Source organism: Callospermophilus lateralis, chromosome 6, assembly GCF_048772815.1.
Source record: "Callospermophilus lateralis isolate mCalLat2 chromosome 6, mCalLat2.hap1, whole genome shotgun sequence".
Lineage (NCBI taxonomy): Eukaryota > Metazoa > Chordata > Mammalia > Rodentia > Sciuridae > Callospermophilus > Callospermophilus lateralis.
In genome coordinates, this window is record NC_135310.1 from 56,657,903 (window position 1) to 56,684,253 (window position 26,351).

Sequence of the window (26,351 nt, forward strand, 5' to 3'; positions counted from 1 at the left end):
CAGTAGAGGGCAGTATTTGCTACATCTCTTTGGGACGGAGGACAGTACTGTAGATTTGCCTGGTTTTGATATCTTTCCAGAAGAAATGTGAAAAATTATCCACATGGTGCAAGATCAGGTTCTAGGCCCTCTAGTATGGGTCTTGCACGTGCATGTGAAATGTAAGGTGAGTCAATTCTAATTGTTACCTTGAAAATCAGGGCTAAGCAGCATGAAAGGTGACATTTAGGATACTGAAAAAGAGAGAGAAATGGCTTTAGAATAGCTAGGAACTTTAAACTGGAAAATTATAACTTCTGAACATGTTAAGGTCTGGTAAATGCAGAGGTTTTGTTACTTGTGTTTTATATTTTGCTGTTGTTATTTCTGTTTTCCTCTCCTTTTGGGAGACCTTTGGAGAGAAAATGAATGCTTAGATATTTGAATAGCCCAGAGTTGGAAAAGAAGTGGACAGCAAAGAGTTATTATTTTTCCTCCCATTCTTCTGTTTTCCAAATCATGGAAATACTCAGTAAAAAATACTAATTCATAATCTAAGGATATTAAAAAGTGAATCAGAGCAAGGTTGAATGCTTCTTTGTGCTGCTGGATACACAAAGGGCCAAACCCTTCAAACTATGAACAAGACTGATAGATTATTCACTCCATCTTCTTGCCGAAAAGACAACCTTGAATTATGTACTGTCCAAATTTTATTAAACAATAAACATTAATGAAAGGCCTGAACAATCTCTAACATTTAAAACCTTTTCTGGATCAAGTTGGATATTTCAGAGAAATATCTATTATTGAAAAGCACCTTTTTGACGAAACAGCATGAGTTTAACTGAACTTCACTTGGTTATTATGCCCCAAGCTTGAAATAAGAATCTGTACAATACAAACTTACATTGACAGGAGGAATGTTGCTGAGGAAATTATCCACTGGTATCTTTCAGAAGTCCTTTATAAAGATCCAAGTGCCAGGAAAATCTTTACTTCCTCTGCTTTGCTTCTATCTTCTAACTTACTAAATATCTTTTCCCCTATTTGGCTGACAGGAGGCTGGCAGTTGATGTAATTGTTCAATTTTAGGAGCCATGTAGTTAATAAAAGGAATTTGTGTATACTAACTTTTTCTGTCTTTCAACTTAATTATTCTCTATTTCCTCTTTGCCCTAATTTTTACAAAATCTATTTGTTAAATTCTATTTGTGTGTATATTATATATCTATATATACATATGTGCATATGCACATTAAAATACTTTTTGGAATCAGATAAAGTATATAAACATGCTAAGATTATTCCTTTTCTATTTGTTTTTAAACGTTAGTAATTTATTTGCTTTTAGTTAAACAGGAAGCAAAAGAGAATCAGGATTCCACAAAAACTATGACCAAAGAGCCATAAATACTGCATTAGAAAAAATTATATGGGGTTTATTGATATAATTGTCAAAATTTGCATATGGAAATTTTTATTGTTTCTACCAACAAATGATCTTATTTTAACAATAAAAAAAAGAAAAGAAAAGAGAGAATGAGGAAAACAAATGTCAATAAGAACTTGAGATAATAACTAGCAGTACTTCTTTTAATATCAGTTAAAAAGTATGTTGTGACATCCATCAGTTGCAGTGGACTAAACATAGAAGTGATATTGCTAGAGAAGGTGAGTTTTCAAGACAGGGAAATAGTTAAGTGTAAGGGAAGGAGAAATATATTTCATGAACATGGAATTGAAAGGTATTTGGTATGAAGGAAAAAGTAGCCTGAGAAAAACAAAGCATCACTGGTATTAGTAAAGCAGTGAAGGAGATTAAAAAATGTATTGTGCCAGGGTGGTGGTGCACACAGCTGCCTCAGCATTCAGAAGGCTAAGGCAGGAGGACAGGTTGGGCCCAGGAGTTTGAGATCAGATAGGCAACAAAGAGAGATCCTGTCTCAAAAATAAATAAATAAAGAAAAGTATTGCAGAGGCTACAATAGCCCAGAAAGATGTGAACGTTTAACAATTTGAATTTACACTAGGACATGATAGGAAGATGATGCAGAAAGTTCAGAGGGGAAAATGATGATACAAAAGGTATGTAAAGTGATTTTCATATCTCTGTGTAACTGTGTATGATAATTGACAATGTACAGAGTTTTTCACATTGCTATGGTTGAAAAGCAGTAAAATAGGTTGTTAAAAACCTTAAGATCAGTGGATTGTTCTATTAAGACCTTCTACAAAGTAACATTTGAATCCCAAGATGTTACCAATCTAGTAAATTGCTTCTATTTTTGAAAGGCTTCAATAAAACAGTGAGAAATTTTTATTGTTTCTATCATGACTTTAATTCAACCATACAGTACCTTGTCCCTGATTCCTTCCTTGACTCTTGGGATGACTCATTTTTCAACCCTACCTGTACCCTCATCTCTTCCTTTTTTTTGTAACCTCATTAACTCATAACTTACATTAAGTTCAGATGACTTCATTAGCTCCTTTAGGCTCCAAACTAACATCTCTCTATAAATGATTTCCAGATCTTTATTTTTGGTCCTAGTTTTTAAGCCCCATTCTCTTGTCTCTGGTATTTCTGGTAGGCGTCCTGCCACTACTCTGCTCATTGAAATTCAGAGTCACAGGTGGTTTTTCCTCATCCTGAACCCATTCCTCATCCAATCCTAAATATTTCTCTCATATTCACCCCATTCTGTCAAGTAAAGCATATATGCCTCGGCAAGGGAAAATTAGGAGATTAAATTCAGTCCATTCTGTTTGCGAAGCCATATATATATATATATATATCTCCTAATGAAGTGGGTAGAATTCACTTAGAGAAAGTAGCACCTTGTTTTCCATTCACACAGAAAGACACGATTTGTTCCTTTTAGCTTTATGTTCATCTGAAGGGACAGTTTTATCTAACAGCACACAAAAGCTCCATTTATAGTAGCAGCAGTACAAATCTTGTACATCTTTGCCAGATTATTCAATGCAGATTTGTTTAAAAATGACTAGCTCATTTTATTTATTATTTTTAGCTAAGGGAGGGTCTAATCCCACCTCTGCCACCTCATCTGCAAGCCCTTTCACACTTACTTAACCCATAATCCTGCCTGAGCATGTACTACTCTTACACATGATCTACATCCCAGCCATAACTCTTATATTCTCTGAGAGTCCTTGATTGTCAGAGTTTGGTTCTTTTAGCACTTTCAAGTTGCCATTCCACTGTTTTCTAGCCTCCATTGCTTCTGAAGAGAAATTAATCCCAAATTATATCTTTGTTCTCCAGATTGCTTTGATATTTTCTTTATCTTTGGTTTTTAGCAGTTCGACTGATTTGACCAAGAGTCATTTTCTTTGTCTCTGTTAGGGGTTTGCTGAGGTCCTAGAATCTGTTAATTTATATCTTTCATCAATTTAGAAAATTGTTCAGCCATGATTTCTCCTAAAACATTTTCCTGCCCTATTTTTTTCTTCTGGCAGATCTTTTCCTTCTAGGACTTCACTGATGTGTGTTAAACCTTTGGATATAGTTTCTTATATCATAAAGTTATGTTCATATTTTTTCAACCTTTTTCAATAAGTGTTTCAGACTATATAATTTCTGTTGATCTGTTCTTAAATTCATTAAGTCTCCTATCACCTACACTCTGTACGCAAAAACAGTCAATTTTGAAATTTTTAGGTCTAGAATTTATAATTTTTAGTTTTAGAATTTCCATTTGGTTCTTTTTTATATCTTCAAATTTTCTGCTAAGATGTCTTATTTGTTTATTCATTACAAATATGAATTCCTTTACATATCTGAGCATAGATACAAAATCTACTTTTAAATCTTTGTATTTAATTCCAACATTTTTGTCATCTCAGGTGCAGTCTCCGTTGATTATCTTTTCTCTTGAAAATGGGCCCTATATTACTATGCCTGTGTAAACTTAATTGTTAATTTTTTTTGTGGTTGTAGATGGACAGTATACCTTTATTTGTTTATTTTTATGTAGTACTAAGAATCGAACCCAGTGCCTCACATATGCTTGGGAAGTGCTCTGCCACTGAGCCACGACTCCAGCCCCAAGACCTGGGATTCTTAGCATAGTGATTTTATTGTTGTCATTGATATTTTAGCAGTTAATTACTTGGTTAGTCTCAAACTCCAAACTCTGTCTCCTCTATGAGGGACAGCACTGAAGTCTCTTTTCAGTTTTTATTGCTATTGTATGCTTTTACCTCAGCTGTGCATGTATATTTCACAGGATAGGGTATTCCTTTGTGTGTGTGTGTGTGTGTGTGTGTGGTGCTGGGAATTGAACCCAGGGCATTGTATGCAAGGCAAGCACTCTCCTAATGGAGCTACACCCCCAGCCTCTCAGGGTATTCCTTTGTAATTTTTTTCCTCTCCTAGATTTTCAGCTGCCTTGGTTCCTCACTGGCTCCCCTTCTGGTTCCTCAAGCCAGACTCTGCTGATTTCTACAGAATTTTAGATGTCCATTTGAGGCCAAATGTGATGTGCCCTCAACCCTGTCCTGCCCCCCCACCCCCAGAAAAAAAATGAGAAATTGACTAGTATGGTCCCTTCTTCCTAATGTTGACTGTACTTTCTCTGTGTCTTTGTTCAGCAGTGCCTTTTGAATAATTATTTTGGATAATTAGCAAATGTGATTGCTAAGTGTGCTGGTCCAAAAGAAGCTTTTCTGTCCCTAAAGGAAGTATAACTGTCCCTAGACTACATTTCTCCAAATATACTCTGTGATTTCTGAAAGTCTCAGAAAGAAATCATACCAGCTGCCCTCGTGATCCCTTTTGCACCCAAAGAACTGATCAGCTACCCCCTCATATACTCCTTCGACCCATTCCTGCACCAACAGAATCTCCAACCTTCTGGCCTTCAAGGCCCAACTCCTCTTTGATCATCCACAGCATCCTGGCTGTACTTAACTTGTAGTATTAATTATAATCTGCCTCATATTCTAGTGATTTATGTGTACTGACCACAGTTTCTTTTCTAAATTAAGACTGTGTAAGAATAGAGGAAACTGCCTCTTGCTCATCTTGGTACCCTCTACAGCACCTATGGAACTATGCCAGCCTTTTATTACATACTTGGTACACATTTATTGAGTGATCATGGAGAAATGCCCTATGATATAAAAGGGCAGGATTCTGTTACCTTGCATGAGGCAACAAACAAATATCTAGGATGCTGGTTTATTTTTCTAAGTTTCCTTCTTGAAAAAAGAACCTTCCCAAGGGGACATGCTGTTTGATGACTCACCAGAACCTGCTGGTGAAAACTGCAGGCCTTCCTGGAATGTGCAGCCCTGTGTCTTCCTAAAACATTACTTTAGGTTCCATGTTCCTGCTCAAAACTTAAAATGACTCTGGTGGGTCATAGTAAGAATTCTATATTTCTCTGCCTGGTTTTTATGGTGAATCTGTCTGAGATTTTCTTTTTTCTTGTATTTTTTTTTTTTAATATTTATTTTTTAGTTTTCGGCGGACACAACATCTTTGTTTGTATGTGGTGTTGAGGATCGAACCTGGGCCACACGCATGCCAGGTGAGCGCTACCACTTGAGCCACACCCCCAGCCCCTCTTGTATTTTTTTTTAGGTTTTCATTTTTATTTCCTTTTTCTCTTTAACATGCACTCTGTTCTCATTAGGCAAATACTTTCTGTCCTCCAACCCTTTGGAAACATGTGATGCTTGGCTTCAGACCATGGTTGAAATACCTTCACTCTGCTTATCCATCTACATTCTACTCATCTTTTAAGGTCAATATTAATTTCCTACTGTAATCTCACGTCTCCTGGGAGCCTTCCCAGCCCTTAGCATCCTGACTTTTAATTCCTTATGCCTTCATAGTATGTATTTAACTAGTGAGCACCGCTCATTAGAGAAGACAGTTACTGCTGAAAGGAATGACAGAAATTAACTGAACACATGATACATTTTACAGGTAAGGAACTTGGACCCCACAGAGTAATTAAGTAATCTGTCTAAAAGTATCTGAGTCAGAATTAGAACTGATATTTCCTGAGTCATTTGGGCCTCTTTCCACTCTCCTATATTTGTTACTTAATTCATTTAGTAAAGGTATTTCCTTTACTAAATTGTCAACTCCTTGAAAGAAACCTTCTAATACTTCTTAATATTCCTTATAACATAGAAATCTAGGTATGAACACACTTGAGAAATAGTTTCTGACCACTGAATCAATGCAATAATCTTGAGGGGAGAAATAATAGATATATGTATCTTGATTATATAAAAGATAAAAAAATAAGTAATATTTGATACTAAAATGTGTGGCTTTATAGTTCCTATGACATTTATAACTCATTTCCAGTTTTTTTCTTAAAATATTTTGTCCAACTCAATAATACCTTCACCCAGCTATTTAGAAAACAAAAATAGCACATTCTAACAATTTCCATATTTTTCCCTAAAATATATCTCAAAGTAATAAAACATCTAATGAGAAATACCTTATTGAATATTCCAACTAGAAATTACCTATGTAATAACTAATTTTGAGTCAACTATCTAATCTAGGGAGAAGGTACTACAAATTATATCAAATCATGTACTGTGTGGAAGGAAATGACTATTTTAAAGTCAAAATCAAAGAATTAATTGATAAAAAAAACTTTTTTTTTTTTTTTTTGTTCAAGAAAAACCAAGGCATTTGGTTGGAAAGCAATTTTTTAAAAAATCAAGTACTTTTAAAGTGTTTTATAGTTATGTTAATTGATTTACCTAAATTTTTTCCCTCTCAGCGCTTTATCAACTTCAAGATAAAGGTCTTCTGCTGTTCAGAAGACTGATGTTCAGAATACTGAGTGCTCTGATACATTTTTTATTAAAAGCAAAATGAGTTGGGATGAACCCAACCATTGTTCATAATTAAAAAGCTCTAATTTTAAAAAAGGAATGAGATAATATTAAATTAAAAATGAATTATTTAGTTTTAATTTTACTTATTATACTTATTTATTTCTGCAAAGCTAGGGATCAAATACAGGGCCTTGTGCATGCTAGGTCAACACTACCACTGAGACACAACTCCAGCCCAAATTCTATTTTTGATGATTACTTGGGCACACACCTATAATCCCAACTACTCATGAGGCTGAGGCAGGGGGATCACAAGTTGGAAACCAGCCTAATAAAAAAAATTTAAAAGGGCTGAGGTAATATCTCAGTGGTAGAGTGCCAGCCTGACTGTTCAAGGCCCTGGGTTCAATAGTCAGTACTGAAAAAAACAATTTTTTTAAAATTATGTCAGCAAGTAGATGACATACTCCTTAAAGACTTAAATACATATTAAATGTTAGTTTTCTCTCTTTTTCCTTAGTAGAAATATGAGGACTTTTATCTACAACTATCTCTGATCCACAAATTAATTTTATCCCTGAGACAGAGAACATATTGAAAACAGACACTTCTTGGCACACTTACTTTCCTCTTGACACCCTCTTGGAATTCCTGGGCACTCTCTCCCCATTACAGGAACTGGACATGTTTCCAAACCATTTCATTTAACAGCGATGACATAAATATACTGACAGAAAATAAGTGTTCTCTCTTAGAGAAGCTCTAGGCAGGGTCTGAGAAGCCGGTGGCTTGAAAAGTTTGAAACCCAAGCAGCAGCAGCAGCAAAGAAGCTGTTTCTGCCCTAGTTTGGGAACAGAAGCTGGATAACGCTATCGAAACTATTTGTCCTATAATAGAAAAATTGGAAGCAGGGAGGTGTCCTCTTGACCCAGTTTTTCTTTATTCCTTCTGATTATTCCTAATAGCATCATGGAAATGACCACAAATTTCAAAATTTTAATCCAGCCCTTCTTTTATGGAGATTTCTATAACAGTCCTTTTTTCCTTTTCCTTTAAAACAGTAAAACACACCAAAAAAGTTGTCAGTCAACAACTTTTAACCCAATATATAGTGTTGTCCTTTGAAGACACAAAGCAATCAACAATTAGAAAAAACACCCTTAAAGAGAGTTTTCTTTTTCTTTTTTTAAAAAATATATCTTTATTTATTTATTTTTGTACGTGGGGCTGAGGATTGAACCAGTGCCTCATGCATGTGAGGCTAGCGCTCAGCCACTGAGCTACAGCCCCAGCCCCAACAGAGTTTACTCCCCCCCCCCCACCCCAGAGCGGGTCTCACTAAGTTGCTGAAGTTGGCTTTGAACATGTAATCCTCCTGCCTCAGCCTTCTGAGCCACTGGGATTACAGGCATGGGCCACGGCACCCAGATTCCTTTTTTCTTTTATGTCCAAATTTTTGGAATAATGAAATAAACTCAGGTAAGAAGTTACTTGTAAAGATTTTACTTTTTTTTTTTAGCTGTAGTTGGACACAATACCTTTATTTTATTTACTTTTATATGGTGCTAAAGATCAAACCCAGGGCCTCACATGTGATAGGTGAACACTCTATCACTGAGCCACAACCCAACCCCTACATATTACCTTTTTAAATCAAATTATGTTTTGGGTCAATTATGAGGTTTTATTCCAAAAATCTTTATTATTCTGAGAATCAATACGAAATAGGCTAAGTCCAGGTATGTATGGTAAAATTTTAATCTGAATATGTCCTACTTTCCTTCTCACATATTAACTGCATCCCCCAAATTGGCATTGCAAGACAAAATCAGGCACAAATCAGAAGCTGGACAAATGGAGGACCAGGGCTGGTAGGGAGGATTCAGTATTGGTAGAAAGGTTACATAAATGACCAGCATCATAAAAAGGTGTCTTTTAACACCAAGACTATGACTTAATCTTAAATATTGACTGGGAATGAGGGCACAAAAGAACAAGGAACAAAAGACTTAGGGCTTGTTTGTGACACTGGATTCATATCCCTCCCTACAATAATCCATATTTACTACTAAGCTTTCTTCTGCCCTACCTGAGCGCTCACTTCTGCCCTACCTATCACCTCTGCATTAGCCAGCCTGGCTGTCTGCCTTATTTGGACATGGCTCTGCCAGAGGTCAGCATCTGTGGGTGATGAACACACACAGATCAGCAATGCTACAGATCAGTTTTGCTGCTGGGAAAGTAAAGGGCTAGGGAGACTCCTGGGCTGCCTAGGCTCTGGTGATTAATGCCCTTATTCCCTGATGCTAATCACCACTGTTAGCATTCAAACACCATCAAGCCTTTCAGTCTTGAGTCTTGGCCAAATAGTATGGATAAAAGCTATTCATCCTTTAGTATTTTCTGACAGTGAACCAAGCACAGGACACAAACCAGAAGTAGTTCCCAATCAGTGGTTTCATTTACAGTAAGAGCAAATAAAGCATTAAAAAAGGAAAAGAGAAGGTAAATACCACTCCAAAGCTTCCAAAAGATACTATTTGGGGGGAAAAAAAGATACTATTTGGTATGGCTATAAGTCTAATAATACATAAATTGATTATATATAATATATATATATAATGTGTGTGTGTATGTGTGTGTGTGTGGAGATATATATATATATATGAACTTCATTTACTTTTGGTACCAGGGATTAAGCTCAGGGCACTCAACCACTGAGCCACATCCCCAGCCCTATTTTGTATTTTATTTAGAGACAGGGTCTCATTGAGGCTGTTACTGAGGTTGGCTTTGAATTCACGATCCTCCTGCCTCAGCCTCCCAAGCTGCTGGGATTATAGGTGTGTGCCACTGCACCCAGCAACTGATGCAATATAACTAAGATTAATAGATAGATGATGGCCAATACATATATGTAATGGACTTTCTTTCTTGAGGACTAAGAACAAAAGAAGAAAGCTAGCAAACAAGAAGTTGACAGTGAGCAATGTATATACCATGCATATGCATCAACTGATATATTTTCTGCCCAGACTTTTTGCAAACACACCTGGCTACCTGTCATTATTTTTAAGACACAAAAAACAAACTGCTCTTGCAAATAGTTACTTGTGAGCACTGTTATTGGTTGAGGAAACAATTTCCTGCAGGTGTAAAAATTACATTTCTCAATAAGGAAAATTCAGGTACAGCCAGTTTACTCATTAAGTCTTTAGAATTCAGCATTGGCTTGCTTTCTTTGAAAACGATTCTTTCATTTTTGGTTCACAAAATTTTAACCCTAAAGCAAATGGTTTTCAAACATTTTGGTCTTAAGACCCCCTTTATACTCTTAAAAGTTATTGAAGAATCCAAAGAGCCTTTATTCATGTGGTTTTCTTTCCTGATGTTTATTGTATTAGAAATTAAAACTGAGAAAAATTTACAATCTTTATCTATTCACTTAAAGTAACAATGGTAAAACTATTATATTAAATCCATCATAACATAAATTTTTTATAAAAAATGAAAGTAATAACTGTTTCATATTTTAAAAGTCACTTTAAGGGCTGGGGATAAAGCTTGGTTGGTAGAGCACTTGCCTTGCATGCACAAGGCCCCAGTACCACACACACACACACACACACACACACACAAAAAATTGCTTTAATGTGTAGCATAATAGAAAACAGCTGGATTTTCATATCTGTTCCTACATTCAATTTATTGCAATTAAGTTGCTTTAGTTGAGGTAAATAAGAAAATCTGACCTTAGATATGCAGTTGGAAAATAAAAAAGTATTATATTAGCCCCACCAAATTAATTGCAGATATTCTTCTTTGATGTTTCATGAAAACTCAACAAGAAGTTTTTTTTCCAAAGAGAACCCTAAGGAGAGGGAGGAAAATAGTAACCTTAGGATGGAAAAACCTAACAAATGCTATCTCAGACAAGTCTGTTGAAGGTTAACATCAGTGGTGATAAACTGACAGTATGATTCCTTGATGAAAATAGCACCTGAGCCTGGAATAGTGGCGCATGCCTGTAATCCCAATGACACAGGAGGCTAAGGCAGGAAGATCTCAAGTTCAAGGTTAGCCTCAGCAATGTATCGAGACACTAAGCAATTTAGTGAGACCCTGTCTCAAAATAAAAATTTAAAAATGGGCTGGGAATACAGCTCAGTGGTAGAGTGCCTCTGGGTTCAAACCCCAGCATCAAAAGAAAGAAAATAGCATTTGACAACTGTGGTCTAATCCCAAAGACCCATGATTCTAGACTAATCACAAGAAAAATGTCAGACAAATTCCAAGTGAATCAACAAAATACCTGACTAGTACCTGCCAAAACTGCTAAGGTCACTAAAAATAAGAAAAATCTAAGAAAGTGTCATACTCAAGAGGAGCTGAAAAAACATGATAAAGTAATATGAAGTCCTAGCTAGGCCCCTGGGATAGAAAAAAGGATACAGGGCCAAACTTAATAATGTCTGAAAAGTATAGACTTTATATTAAGAACCATGTATCAATATTGTTTCCTTAATTGTAACAAATGTACCATACTGATATAAGATGTTAATAAGAAGGGAAATTAGATTTGGAAGCAGATAAAAACTCTTCACAATTTCTCAATAACTCCAAAACTGTTCTAAAAAAATAAAGTTTACTTAAAAGTTTATAAAAACTTGACAAGAGGTAGTTTTGTGGAGTTTTCTGGTTTTTTTTTGTTTTTTGTTTTTTTTTTTTGATGTACTAGGGAATCAAACCTAGGGCCATGTTCATGCGAGGGAATTGCTCTATCACTGAGCTACATCTGCAGCCCAAGAGGTAGTTTTAAAATGTTAGTTGCAAAATAGAATCCAAAACAGTAACAGTATACTTCTTTTTTTAAATATATTTTTAGTTGTTGATAGACCTTTATTTATTTATTTTTTTTATTCATATGTGTTGCTGAGAATCGAACCCAGTGCCTCACACATGCCAGGCAAGTGCGCTACCGCTAAGCCACAGCCCCAACCCAACAGTATACTTCTTGAGTTGTTATATTCCACTAGTCTTTCTCACATTTCAAATGGGTCTTTTGTCCTGAGTGATTTTAAAGAGTATGAACTGGTTATTGGAAAACATTAATTTAATAAGTTAGACCTTTCAAATGTTAACACATTTAGTTATCTTATTATAAAAACACTGCATTTGTTAATATCACCATTAATGTCATCAGAAAAAAGTATTTAAGAATTGGAAAGCTGCCAAATTCATGATGGAGGAAACAAGTTTTCCAAAATTTTAGTTTTCATTTGTTTGCTCAAATTTTATCACTGGTAATAAATATTGTCAGTTGTTTTACTTGAAATGACAATCTTACTTCATTCATTTTTCAAGAAAATGTCTATCAAACATTGTAAGAAAATGTCTGCCAAATCTAAAAAACCAGTTTGTCTATCATTAAGTCTTTTAAGTAAAATGGTATCTTAGGGGGTGGGGATGGGAGTAAGTGGCTAGTTCAGCTTGCAACTCAAAAGATTACAGACCTGAGTGCTTTTGCCCAAGACCTTCATTGTATTTGGCATAAGTGTTTCATTATAGGAATTTCCCATTTGTCACAAAGAATACTGAAAAAAGGAATGTCACGTTGAGATTTAACAAAATTAATAGTTTTTACTGCTTTTTCAAGGATATACTTAAACGGAACTGGGTTTTTTTGTTTGTTTGTTTGTTTGTTTTTTGTTGTTGTTATTTTGTTGCTGTTGGTTTTTACTGTGAGTACATGGGCAATGAAGAATGCAATATGGTTTGCTGCCACAGTTTTGGTTCACACTTGATTCAGCAGTGTCACCTAATGTTCCTTTAGCACCATTACTATAAATGTCACCACAGTGAAAAAGAAAAAGGCAAGAAGTGTCCTAGTATTCACATAGAGTTTGGACCTCAGAGACATCTGAAGTCAGGATCTCAGGAACCCCTCAAGGTCTATGAGCCACATTTTGAGAACCACTGGCTTAAGTAACCATAATTCTGACTTCTCCACTACCCTCTGATGAAGCCACATAATAAGGCAAGGTAAGGAAGAAAGCCTGAAAGCTCACAGCATGTCCAGAGAGATGCATCAGCTTCATTTTTCTTTACTACAGCTCTCATACAGAGGGAATGGCAGGGAACAAAAACCACTCAAACATGCTTTCCTTTACCCACCCACACTTCTCTAATGCAGCACTTCACAATCTTTTTCATATCATGGCAGGGACAGAAAATAGTAACATTTTTATTAAAGAGTAAAAAGGATGAAAGCTGCCAAATGTTTACAGCCCCCATCCTGGAGGTACAGGTCAGACACAGCCTTCAGGAGGATGCAGGGGTCAATAGCTGTACTGATTCACAGTGGATAAGCAAAGGCATGTGGTTTGGACAGCTCTGTGCTCTGTGCTAACATTCTCAGCATAGAGGTGGGCTCTCAGGACTGGAGGGTGTCTGTTCCCCAGCCAGCTTCATGCTCCACAAAAGTCTCAAAGCTTAGCTTAGATGTAGAAATTCACAAAGTATCTGACTGGACTTCACAGCAGAATTTGAATTATTTTAATGATTTGAAGCAGAACTTATCCAGAACATCTTCAGATATCTGTAGTGATTTAAAAAGAAAAAAAAAAAAAAAAAAAACTGGCCAGAATCTGGCTCCCAAATTACCAAGGAGTTCAAGCCTGGGCTCTGCCACTTACCAGCTGTGTAACCCTAGGAAAATAACATCTTGGCTCCTCAACGATACCTATTTTAAGTATTAAATAAATTAATACATAACAGTGCTTAGAATGCACTTAATGAATAGCTCTGTTAGCTATTATTATTATGAAGGTGCTATAGGGTTTCCTCATTGGAACTGCTTCTCTGAGCATGACAGCGATGAATTATAGACCTTGTAAAAAAAAGAATCCCAGAGATACCAAGAAGCTAGATGGTAATCTAAAAGATTACAGACCCTAGAGACTGCATTTGGAACAGGGAAGAAAGAGACACATAAAAAGCAGAATGCCTAAGGTCTTTTGCCTTTGACTCACAGCAGGAACTTCTAGTTAAAATCTTCTTTTACCTTATTATGAAACTAATAGGTAAGTTTCTACCTAATATATTTAAAAGTCTAAGAACATATTAGTTTCTTCCTTGGAAAGAGCCATGGCTTAAAAATAATAATTACACACTGTCTGCTCATTCACTCCTTGTCAAGGTCTTTTTCACCACGTCATCAGTAGTGGACATTGAATGGATTTTGGGCTTCAAAAGCCTTCCAGAAGACCAACTTAGGCAATCCAAAGCTGGGACCATCCCAGTCACACCACATTCCTATTTCTTTATCTTGGTATGAATGCAATATTTTCTTTACAGAATTTTTTTGGGCAAGTATTTACCCTGGCTCATAAGATCATTATAATTAATTAACAGTTTTAGGCCACATCTGAAGTTGAATGATTTCAAGGGTCCTCTTCACATAAGTATTCAATATCTGGATTGTCAGAATTATAAGGCTGCAAAGAAATGCAAAATCACTGTAACAAGAAGACAGTCCCAAATGAACTGACCACTTAAAAATTTAGCCTTTCCTCAAACACCGCTCATAGCTTAATACTGGGAACTAACCCTAACGCTCATGTGAGTGTCTTTTGTTGATTATTCAGAGGTGGTCGACATAGTAAACATCCCATAATTATAATGTAGATAAAGGGCAAATCTATGGATGCAAAAGTCACTGATTAGGATCTGTCTAACTTGAAGAAGAAAAAAAAAAAAAACAGAGACAATGACACCATGAAAACTTCAAAAGAAAAACACAATGAGGGGGGTGGCTAGGGGAAGAATAGAATTACTTTAGATTAGGTAGAGGGGAATGAAGGGAGGGGAGGGGGCATGGGGGTAGGAAAGATAGAATGAATCAGACATTATTACCCTATGTACATATGTAACTATAGGACTGGTGTGATTCTACATAATGCACAACCAGAAGAATGAAAAATTATACTCCATTATATATGATGTGTAACTAATTAAAACAAAACATTTTTTAAAAAGAAAACAATTAATTCAAATAGTCATAAAGTTAAAGGATTTCAAGAAAATGGATGAAATCCTTAAATGTCTTTATAAAAATGATTTTCTGTGTGACTGAACAAGCAAACCATGAAGAGTTTATCACCCTAGAATTTGTCAAGAAACTTATGCCAAAAATAAACACAAATTCGTTCACTGTTTATTCTAAGAGTTTAATTCATAGCTATTAAAAATCCACATTTTGTCAAATAAAATAAAAGTGACTTATTTTTACAAGTCTTATTTTCATTTTTCAAAATGAAATCCCAATTAACCTTCTTCTCATCACCATCATACAGTAAACAGACAATGAAGATTTTGGTTCTAGGTAGCCTTTTTTTGGATGGTAAGTTTCCTGAAAGAATATAACAGTCTCCTGAGCATATAAAAAACAATACAGAGAAATGCTCAGTATTTGCTCCAAGAGAGCACCTTTGCACCCTCCTGTCCTTTCCTTTTTTTTTGGCGGGGGGGGGGGGTGGGGGGCGTGGAGGTGAACCAGGGATTGAAACCAGGGTACTGTACCACTGAGCCACATCCCCAGTCCTTTTTATTTTTTATTTTGAGACACAGTCTCACTAAGTCGCTTAGGGCCTAAGTTGCTGAGGCTGGCTTTGAACTTGCAATCCTCTTGCCTCAGCCTCCTGAGTCACCTGCACCACTGGCCTGGCCCCTCTTGTCCTTTCCTTCTCCTCAGTGGGGTGCCTTTCTGCAGTCGGAAAGTATCTTTTGAATGCACAAGATTCTGCTCAAGTGCATTTCTCACTGGTAAAGTGAGTAAAACCTGAACGAAGACTTTGAAAGAATTTTGTCTGAAGTTACTAGGTTATTAGGACCTTAATGAGACAAGTCCAGTAGAAGTCTGAAGAGTCTATATCAGCCAGAATGGGATTGCTAACAAAGACTAGTGTTACCACTCTGTCAAAGGATCCTAATTGATCACAAACTTCATTGGTTCTGAAGTGCTAAATGACTGTAGATTGGATTCATCTCTCTGGTTTAAATATTACTTCTGGTTAGAAGTAATTAAGTCATTAATTTTCAAGAAGAGTACTCATAAAATGGCTGGTAGGTATAAATAAGTACTTTCTATTTCCTCTTACTGGCAAACTCTTCTTTAGTTACGTAAAAGTCTAAATAAATCAGAGGCCAACTGGAGTGATAATTTCTAAATGTCAGTTAAGGAATTATACTTAACGTTATATCTAATTTGGATTTGTTTCTCTCAAGATTTATCATGAGTAAACACACTAAATATCCACTGAATACTGAGAATTCCAGAATTTTGAAAAGCCAGAATTCATATCATATCTAAAATCAATCTGCAAAATCTTCCTTTTTTTTTTTCTTTGCAGTACTGACTCAAGGGCACTCTATCACTGAACTACATCCCTAGCCCATTTTATTTTTTATTTTGAGACAAGGACTCAGTAAATTGCTGAGGCTGGCCTTGAACTTGTGACCCTCCTGCCTCAGTCTCCCAAGTTGCTGGGATTAAAGTGAGTACCACCAGGACCGGTGAAGTCTTTCTTACCTGAATGTATGTATATGCATGTATTTTATTTGTGGAATGTGTTATTTCTGACATAGTAGAGATATCACAGTTTTAGAAATTCACTTTCTTTGACCCTGATCTAAAAAAAAGGTCAGATATGATGGTATAGCAAATGAGCAATGGGTATAAGAATGAGAATTCTTTATGTCACGTTTTGTAGAACAAGGTGATATTACTCCATCTTTCTGTTTCCCACATATTAACTTCACTTTGAATTTTTAAAAATCCCTCGTGTGCGACTTTTACAAAATAGTCCTAAACTGATTTTATTTTTGCTCTCAGCAACAGTTGACAGTTCTCTCTGCATTTCTAATTTTGCTTTAGAGCCCCTCTAAGAGCAAATTTCATGCCAACATCTATAAAAAGCACATGGCAAATATAGATGAGTATTTCCCTTAATGAGACTTTAAAAACAGTTCTGACTCTGTGAATAGTATTTTAAAATCTGAAAGAGGCAGAGGAAAACATGAAGTATTTTAACATGTGAAAAGGCCAATGAGTCTGGACGTGCCTGGATACTTACTCTCTCACACAGCTCTTCAAATGTGCAGTCGGCAACGGTTCCACAGGCTTTATTCAGCCGCAGCTCTCTGCCTTGCACTTTTAGAATCCTTGGTCTAGTTACTATGGGAACATGAACAAAGACTCAATCTTGTCTGGATAATTACTATAAAATTCATCTCTTACAGATAGGAAATGCATAGCTTGATGAATAATAGCACATGATTCAACACATAAATTAGACAAAATGCTGATACAATGACTGCCACTTGAGCGTGGCATCAACCCATATACAGCAATGGAACTTATTAATTGGTCAGTGGAGATTGGGCATTGTGTTCTAAATGTATTCTCTTTCAAGAGAAATTAACTTACGTACAATCATTTTGTTTCTGAGCCAGCTCATCAAACAACTTATCCATGACAGCCTCCACATCAGCTTCACTTGTGCTACAGTGAAAAGAATAATAGAATATGAAATTAATAACACTTGAAGCCAACATCAAACAGCTGCCTGAGCCTGCTTAGCTTTTTGCCCATAAAAAAAGAGAACAGGATGTTATGCTCTAAATACAAACATTAGATTTAGAATACACTTAAAAGCAGAGAATATTAACTCTCAGGTAGATGATTCTGCCTTATTTGCATACACTGAAAGACTTCTGTGCTTCTAGCTGTTTCCAGTAATGAGACGATACAGGCAGAGTAAATCCATTAATACTATGTGTACACAATGAGAAGAAAGCTTCTGGCTCTCTCTTGCATGCAAAACAAGAGCAAATAGACAAGGCAGTCAAGCATCTAGCAAAGTATCCTTTGAAATCTCTAGTGAGAGGGTACATGTGAAATTAAATATTGAAGCTGCTTTAAAAAAAAAAAAAAAGAAAAATCAAGTCAAGCTACTGACTGTGAGGATCAAGCATCCAGAGTTAAATTACTAGCTTCGAAATACCAACTTGATCTACACATCAATAACTTTATCAGACTTCTAGTATAAGGACAATTACAGACGACACAGTTTCTCTCAAAAGTGTCCTTTTTGGAAATTCCAGAAAAAACTCTCTGTGATACCCACCATCACAGCTACTATGAAGTTAGTCTCATCACACAATCTTTTGTATTCTAATTAGAAATCACCATATGGTTTAGGGAACACACATATAGAAATGTGATAATGCTGTGGCCTTTTTTTCCTCTCACTTTTTTTTTTAAATGAGTTGATAAATTAACAGTCAATAAAATAATATAACTGCTAGAAGAAAGAAACTGCTCAAAAAAACACTTCAAGTGAAAATGTAAGTTTTACTCCAATTCTACATACAAATATAGACAGGATGACCTGCCAATATGTTTAATTTTGACAGGCAAATCACTCTTAACTAGTTCTGAAAGCAACTGAACTAGATTCTGGATATGCACTTTAATAAAGTCTTACTGAAAATTAATACAAGAGGTTATCTTTTCTTTAGACTAAGTTTAAATTAGAGAAAATCATTCTCCCTGGGGATACTTACCAGGTGGCTGGCATTTTACACATAAACAACTGATTCTTCAACTGTTCTAGAGCAAATTTCTTTAAAATGCAGCAAGTACATTATCATTATGAAGGGTTTGGAATTACTATATTTCAAGTAGTAACTACTTCACCACAAAGGATCTTAAAAATATTTGCAATGGTTAACTTTGTAATACTATTTGAATTTCATGAAGTTTTGTATTGACAATTGAATAAGCTACATTAAAATAATAAAATGACACTTCAGAAAAAGTGATTATAGACAAAAATTAGTTTAAATGTATCAAGAAATTTTATAAGCTAATGGCAACATCAAGGCCCATGAAATCTCATGTATGTTTTTGGATATCACTTGTAATTATTCCACCTTGCAATGAGAATGTTCACAAACACAACTATTTAAAAAGTGATCTACTTTTTAAGGAATATAGATAGGAGAGAGTTATGCCAGTCACCCAGAATGTTTGCTGGCTTTTAGAAGTTAAACTCTCCTTGGATTGGGCATGGTAGTGTGTGCATATAATCCCAGCAATATGGGAAGCTGAGGAAGGAGGATTCCAAGTTTGGGATCAGTCTCAGTAACTTGGTGAGAATCTGTCTCAAAATAAAAAAATAAAAATAAAAATGACTGAGGATATAGCTCAGTTGTAGAATGCCAGTATCACACATACAAAAAGTTAACCTTTCCTTAGGATAGCCATGAATTCTGAAAAATAACTAAGACAGATGATGGGTTTCCAAATATCTATTTGGTGAATAAACAACAATAGCTTACAAACTTCCTCAATGGTGATCTCTTACCCTTTGTTCTAATATAATAAAATATTAAAATGTGGCTCAATAGAATATCTTCAGACCATATCCTCAAAGTCTGTGAATTTACTAAAATAAAATCTGTGAATTTACTATGTGATTTCACAAACTGTGAAATTTTATATAAAATAACAAAATTACTTTATTGTAACAGTGTCTTATAAGAATTCTATAATACTACCAAAAGTCACTCAGAATTTACAAAATACAAACTAAAAAAATATTGGTGTTGGGGCTGTGGCTGTGGCTCAGTGGTAGAGCACTTGCCTTGCACACATGAGACAATGGGTTCGATCCTCGGCACCACATAAAAATAAATTTAAAAAATAAAGATATTGTGTCTATCTACAACAAAAAAATTAAATATTGGTGTTAAGTAGCCTAAAAAACAGTTTATAGAAGCAGTTTATGTCATTTATGACTGTTAACAATTTATGCCAACTTGTACTTGGCCTCAAGGGAGTAAGTAAGCAACTGAACTAAAGTTCTACTGCTCTGGAGGATGGGAACCCCATCTTCATATAATCTGAAAAGCAGAAAGGGCTAATATATGCTTTTGGACTTTTGTAGATATGTCTAGATTGATATAAAACAAAAAAGGATACCATGAAAGAAATTCTTGTGAGAAATTAGTATTCAAAATTCCTTAACAAATAACTTGTAAGAAAATACTATTCTGGCTGGGCACAGGGGTGCATGCCTGCAATCCCAGGGGCTCGGGACGCTGAGGCCAGAGAATCACAGGTTCAAAGCCAGCCTCAGCAACTTTGCAAGGTCCTGAGAAACTTAGTGAGTCCCTGTCTTTAAATAAAAATATAAAGAAGGGCTGGGGATGTGGTTCAGTGGCACCAAAAAAAAAAAAAAAAAAAAAAAAAGACACTATTCTTCTCACCCTCCCCTTTCTCCACTCAGATTTCAGGTTTTTCTTCTTAAGGAGATATAGCAATTGGAGTTCATTAAATTTATTTTAAGGATAAGAATTAGAAAAGTAAAGAAGAAAAAATTCAATTTCCTGTCTATACAGTCTAAAGGATTTGGAGTTTCCTTTCTTATACATTTCATATCCAGTTTAAACATCTTTGGGTATGTTTTGTACTTCTAGTAAAAATTTTAGGTGATTCTGATCTATTTCAGTTTATCAAAATAGAATGACAAAAGCTATCATTTATTGAACAACAATCCCATAGCAATTAATTTAGGTACACTATCCCAACCTTTCAGAAGAGAATACTGAGACTCAGATAATTCATTTATCTAATCTGAATACAAAAGAATATAAATTTTCTGTAAAACAGAAAGAATTATAAATAAAATAAACCAGGCAGTACCAAATTGGGAACAGTAGCAATATTTAAGGCAAATGATTAATACTATCAATGTATTTAAAAATTCCTGCAGATTAAAAAAAATGTTGAATACACCATCAGAAAAACTGTTAAAGGACTTGAACAGGCAAACTGCATAAAAAGATTGCTCAATGGTCAAGAAGCAGATGTAAAATCATTCATTCTTACTAGTAATAATGAATGCAAAGAAAAATCATGAGCTGCCACTCTTCTACCAAAACTGGCAGAGATAAGGAAAAAGATAAAATATCCGGTAGCAAACACAGGTTGGGGGGGTGGGAGGGGGACGACGACTCTTATGTTGCAAGGAATGTAAAACTGGTACAGGATTTCAGGGTAACCAGACAAACTGTAATAAAAGCACTAAACACATGCATAGCGTTAACACCTGGCTATTCCAACACAAGGATTTCACCTACGGAATAATAATAGTTAACTACTTGAAGAAGGTTCACTGTAACATTGCTTCTAACATCACAAAAGTGGAAAAGAACCTAAATATCCAGTGAATGGAATTTTTGGTTAAGTGCATTTGAATACACCCATACAATGGAATATTATGCAGTTTTTGAGCAACTTTTGCCTCTTAGCGTTGCAATTAAGACACAAAGTTAATAGCTAAAAGTGCTTCCTAGAGAGAACTGCCAATGAGCCACCAATAACTGGGTCTACACTCATGCCCTCATCGTTATACTGGCAGCCCTACTTCCATCGTCACCCATCCTCCGCCACCTTCTCTCATTCCCCACACCACAAGGGTCTTTATAAGGGGGCCATTGGCCTTTGTGTTCTGCTTTTGTGATGTCTTTTCCCTTCCTTCCCCTTGACAGAGAAGATGATTTGCCTTCCCCCAAAGACAAGTTATAGAGGAAAGGGTATCTGAGATAATCACTTGGAAAAATCAGGAGAGCCCACCAGAAGAAGCAGACTGGCATTGATTCTTGAGTTGGAAGAGCAGGTTAAAAAGTCAGAAATCTAGGCTGGGGTTATGGCTCAGTGGTAGGGTGTTTGCCTTACATGTGTGAGGCACTGGGTTCTATTCTCAGCACCACATAAAAATAAATGAATAACATAAAGGTCCATCAAAAATTAATTTTTTTTTATTGGAAGGTGAGGCAGGGTACTGGACCCAAATGAAGCAAGCCAGTTCTCAACAAAGACCTCTTCAAAGGTTGGTGCTACCAGACACATCTGAAAGTCGGGCTGGAAAGGGAGGCATTGTTTGAAAATAAGGCAATTGCGGTTCCTTTGATTCTTTTCCTCTACTGGTACAACAAGATTCCCAATCCAATTCTAGTCTAGCAGAAACTGGTAAGTTTACCAGCTGGGTAAATTTTAACAATTAAGAAAGGGGGTAAGAGGCTAAGGTTGTGGCTCAGTGGTTAAGCGCTCAACTGGCACGTTCGAGGACCTGGGTTCGGTCCTCAGCATCACATAAAAATAAAAATAAAATAAAGGCATTGTGTCCAACTGCAACTAAAAAATAAATATTAAAAAAAAAGAAAGGGGATGAGGACTGGGCTTGTAGCTCAATGGTAAAGTACTTGCCTAGCACATGTGAGGCACTGGGTTCAATCCTCAGTACCGCATATAAATAAATAAAGGTATTGTGTCCATCTACAACTAAAAATATTTTTTTTAAAGAAAATAAAAGGGTCAAGGCCAGGTATGGTGGTGCACACCTGTAATCCCAGCTACTTGGGAGGCTGAGGCAGGAGGATTGCAAGTAAGAGGCCAACTTCAGCAACTAAATGAGACCCTGTCTCAAAATTAAAAATTTAAGGCTCAGGTTGTAGCCTACTGGTAGAGTGCCTCTGGATTCAGTCCCTAGTACTGCAAAATAAATAAAAACAAAGCAGGGGAGATACCATACAGAAATCCTACATCTTTTACAATGAAACCAATTGCCCTTACCTCTTCAGTATCTAGGACACTACCAGTGAAGTGTCTATCCCAGGAAAGAGAAAGAAAGATTTACCTCTGGAGGAAACTGAATAGCCAAAAGACTTGGCAGGTATTGCTAGTGGGGTTCTCTAATGGGAAAATCTGATTAGCCACCTTAGCACCTTCCAGTGAAGCCTAACCAATCATTAAAACCCTGCTTACACACACACAACTTCTAATCAGTTTTTTAATACCTAATTTATAAGTATGAATGGATGGCTAAGTTTTTTCCCAGAGATTTAAGGAAAATCTTTAGGAAAAAAGACAAAGATACAGGAAAAAAAAAAGGGGGTCTTTGGAAAGAAGCAAAGAAAAAGACCTCAGAAAGCAAAAGGAAAACATATACTCTCCAAAAATGCCTAGAAAGAAGAAGAAATTGTATCCATAAAACAAACAAGGACACTGCGGTCAAGTGAATAATAGGACATAAGAAAAAGCTCTGACTAGAGCTCTCAGTCAAAAATTCAGGAAAAGAACTGGAAGAGAATGTTGAAATTTTTGTAAAATAGAGCAAAAAAGATGGAAAATAGAAGAGAAAATAAAATTAGAGGATCAATATCTAACTACAAGGAGTTCCAAAGAATGTGGGGAAAGAAAAGTAGGAAAGAATAAGAAAAATCAAATGTCCTAGAATTGAAAGCTATTACTTTCTAAGTTGGCAGGATCCAACGAATGAGCTAGCACAAAGAATGGAAAAGAAAAATAAATTTTAAAAAACATTAAAAATCTCCATTCCAAGAGATTTTATATATATACTAAAAATTTCAAGAGGAAAAAACAAGTCATAAAGTCATACATTAAGCGTCAAGAAACAAATTCACATCAAACTTTCCAAAAGCCTAACAGAAACTTGAAATAATAGTGTCTAGGGATGGGGTTGTGGTTCAGCGATAGAAAGCTCGCCTCGCACGTGTGAGACCCTGGGTTCAATCTTCAGCACCACATAAAAAATAAATAAGTGAAATAAAGGTATTGTGTCCAACTATAACTAAAAGATAAATATTTTAAAAAATAATAGTGTCTAAAACATTTTAAGGGAACTTTATTATTAAATTACACATTTTGAGTCAAATGATTAATCAAATAAATATATTTTCAAAATTATAAAAAAAGATATTTTCAGACTCGTGAGAACTCAAAAAATATATTCCCTTTGTTCGATTTCCAGGATATACTTGAGGGCTTGCTTTCTGAGTGAGGAAAGACAGTGTGGGCAGTACTGCTTAGGGTGGCTAAAACTCCAATAAAAACCTGCAGTCCTCTGGCATGAAGAACTAGAGAAGAGTTAGGGGCCACCGCTCATTTGGAATGTTGGGGAATCCTAGAAAATGTGTTTCCAAATTCCCAGTAGATATTACTATAGGAAAATGCCTTTCATTTTGAACTGACTGGTGGAGTTATTAAGTGTGAATCCTAAAACATTTTCACTTTGAGTGTAAAGTATATATTGCTTCATATAAGCTTATTTTCCTTATTAACATGTGCCTGGCTTCTCCTTTTTAAAAACTGAATGACTGATTTGCAGTCGTGGGGATTGAGCTCAAGACCTTGAGTGGCTTGGCAAGTGCTATACCTCTGAGCTATAACCCAGCCCTGCCTGACTTATTTTATTCAATATTTATGCTTCTGAGTTTCATCTATATTGATGTGTGTAGAAGTAGTTTGTTTATTGTTGCTGTACTGTATTCTATTGTATGAAAATATCACAATTTGTTATCATTTTCCTGTTGATGAGCACATTCATCTGCAAGAGCTGCCACCACAATATTCCACATACTGAATGGCTTAAACAACAGAACTTGATTTTCACACAGTTCCAGAGGCTAGAAGTCCAAGCTCAAGGTACAGCAGAAGTGGTTGCTCCTAAGGCCTCTCTCCTTTGCTTGCAGATGGCCATCATCTTGCTGTGTCCTCATATGGCCTTCCTACCATGTATGCATGTCTTTGCTCAAATTTCCTCTTCTTATAAGGACACAAGTTAGATTAGGTTAGGGCCCATCCTAAAGACCTCATTTAGCCTTAATTAACTCTTTAAAAGATCAATACAAGCACATTAGGATTAGGGCTTCAACTTGGGAATTTTGGGGGATACAACACAATTCAGTCCATAACAATGAGTATTTGTATAATAAACACTTTGGTGCTCCTGTGAATATTCTAGTACATCCCGTGTGGCAAACTTATGCATATATGTCTGTAGGGTATAAAGCAAGAAACAGAATTTCTGCTCATAGGATTCACCTATGTTCAGCTCAGTAGATACTGCCAAATAGTTTTCCAGAGCGGTTTCAGCAATTTATACTCTGACTGGCAGTGTACAATAAGTTCCACTTCTTCTATATCCTTGCCAACATCTAACATTTTCCATCTCTTTCCATTTTAGGATTTTGATGGGTGTATTATAAATAACTTCAACATAAGTTGCCTCAAATTATTTTGAACATAGATGGGGCATAAAATACAAATATAATTTAATTGATAAAATGTTAATCCAGAAACATTTTCTTAACAAAATGTCATTATACATAAAATTTGAAAATCCATTTTTCAAAACATCTAAGATCTCTTGACATTTTTTAGGTAGGAAGTTTAAAGAATACAACTTTATGGTAAACATTTCAGCCAGAGAAATGCCTTTAACTCAAAAAAAGAAAATATAGTACACCATTTATAATGAAGAAAAGCTGGAGTAACAGCAGTGAACCTGTATTCTAGGACCCTCTTATAAGTCCGGTAGTGAAATCATTTTAAAAGATAACATTATCTCACATTAAAAAATCTACACTCATATATAATCATGCCTGTCAAGCTCTAAAAAGGGACCAGAATCAGCTGGTTTAAACAAACAAACAACAACAAAAAATCAACCATTGGGACTTAAGACTTAAGGTTGGCAATAGGCCCATTCAGAAAACAAATGTGCAACAACAACAACAAAAAACCCACAGGGATATAAATCATACAAAAATACAAATTGTGGTTAAAATTAAACTCAGATTAAACATAATTGAAAAATATCTCAGGCTAACCAGCAAAACTGAGGAATTAGAGCTATCTTGTAATTAACAATAGATGTATGAAAAAGTCAGAGCATAAAGGTTACAATACAGTTAACAGAGTTTTTTTTTTTTTTCAGCTTAAAACAAAAAGGAACTAAATTCAGAGTTTTTATTTTGGGGCTATAAGAATATAAATGTCACACTGAGTGGAAGCAAATATCCAGTTCAGCTTTGCATACTTCCATTTTAACCAAAAAGAGGTTTATCTTGAGAAAAAATGATCAGGGTAGCATCGTAATGATCAGGAGAAAACAAAAGAAACTCAGATGCTATGAGTAGTACTCCCTTGTCTCTCCCTGAAGGGGAGGCAGAAAATGAGTAGGGATAAAGATTTAAGTGACTTCCTTTAATTCCCAGGAACCAGCTCAACTCTGGCTAATTACTCTTCAGTAGGACACTATGGTACAGTAGGCCTTTGTGCAGATAACATGCAAAAAGAGACTCTGTCCACAGGTAATCAGAAGATGACCACATTAAGAAAATCAAGATCATTTTTGAGGAGGAAGCAATGCCACTCTTTTCAAATGCTTTTTTATTTTTGTTCTTCATTTATTTTATTTTATTTATTTTTTGAGGAATAAGAAATAGCCAGAACAGAGCGCAGACTTCTTTTCTTTTGTTGTATAATGCACCCACCCATTTCACTGCTTCTCTCTCCTTTTGTTAAGCTCAGAAACTAGTGGAAAAGCAGGTTTCTATTTTCTGGTGAGCAGTACCACTGTGTTTTTAAGTCAGAAAAGCCCTGG

At 35.7% G+C, this 26,351-nt stretch overlaps 1 protein-coding gene across 2 annotated transcripts in view; it reads right to left on the reverse strand.

The window, feature by feature from the left end:
• Nucleotides 1–26,351, reverse strand: part of Afg1l (AFG1 like ATPase) — a 210,262-nt gene that overhangs the window by 20,132 nt on the left and 163,779 nt on the right. The window contains exons 9-11 of one of the 2 annotated variants that reach the window (XM_076859873.1): nucleotides 17,307–17,377; nucleotides 16,950–17,050; nucleotides 189–233 (exon numbers count right to left, since the gene is read on the reverse strand). In XM_076859873.1, the coding sequence (XP_076715988.1) occupies nucleotides 189–233; nucleotides 16,950–17,050; nucleotides 17,307–17,377 (217 nt within the window). The remainder of the gene's footprint in view (nucleotides 1–188; nucleotides 234–16,949; nucleotides 17,051–17,306; nucleotides 17,378–26,351) is intronic. The other variant, XM_076859874.1, reaches the window with a different exon arrangement.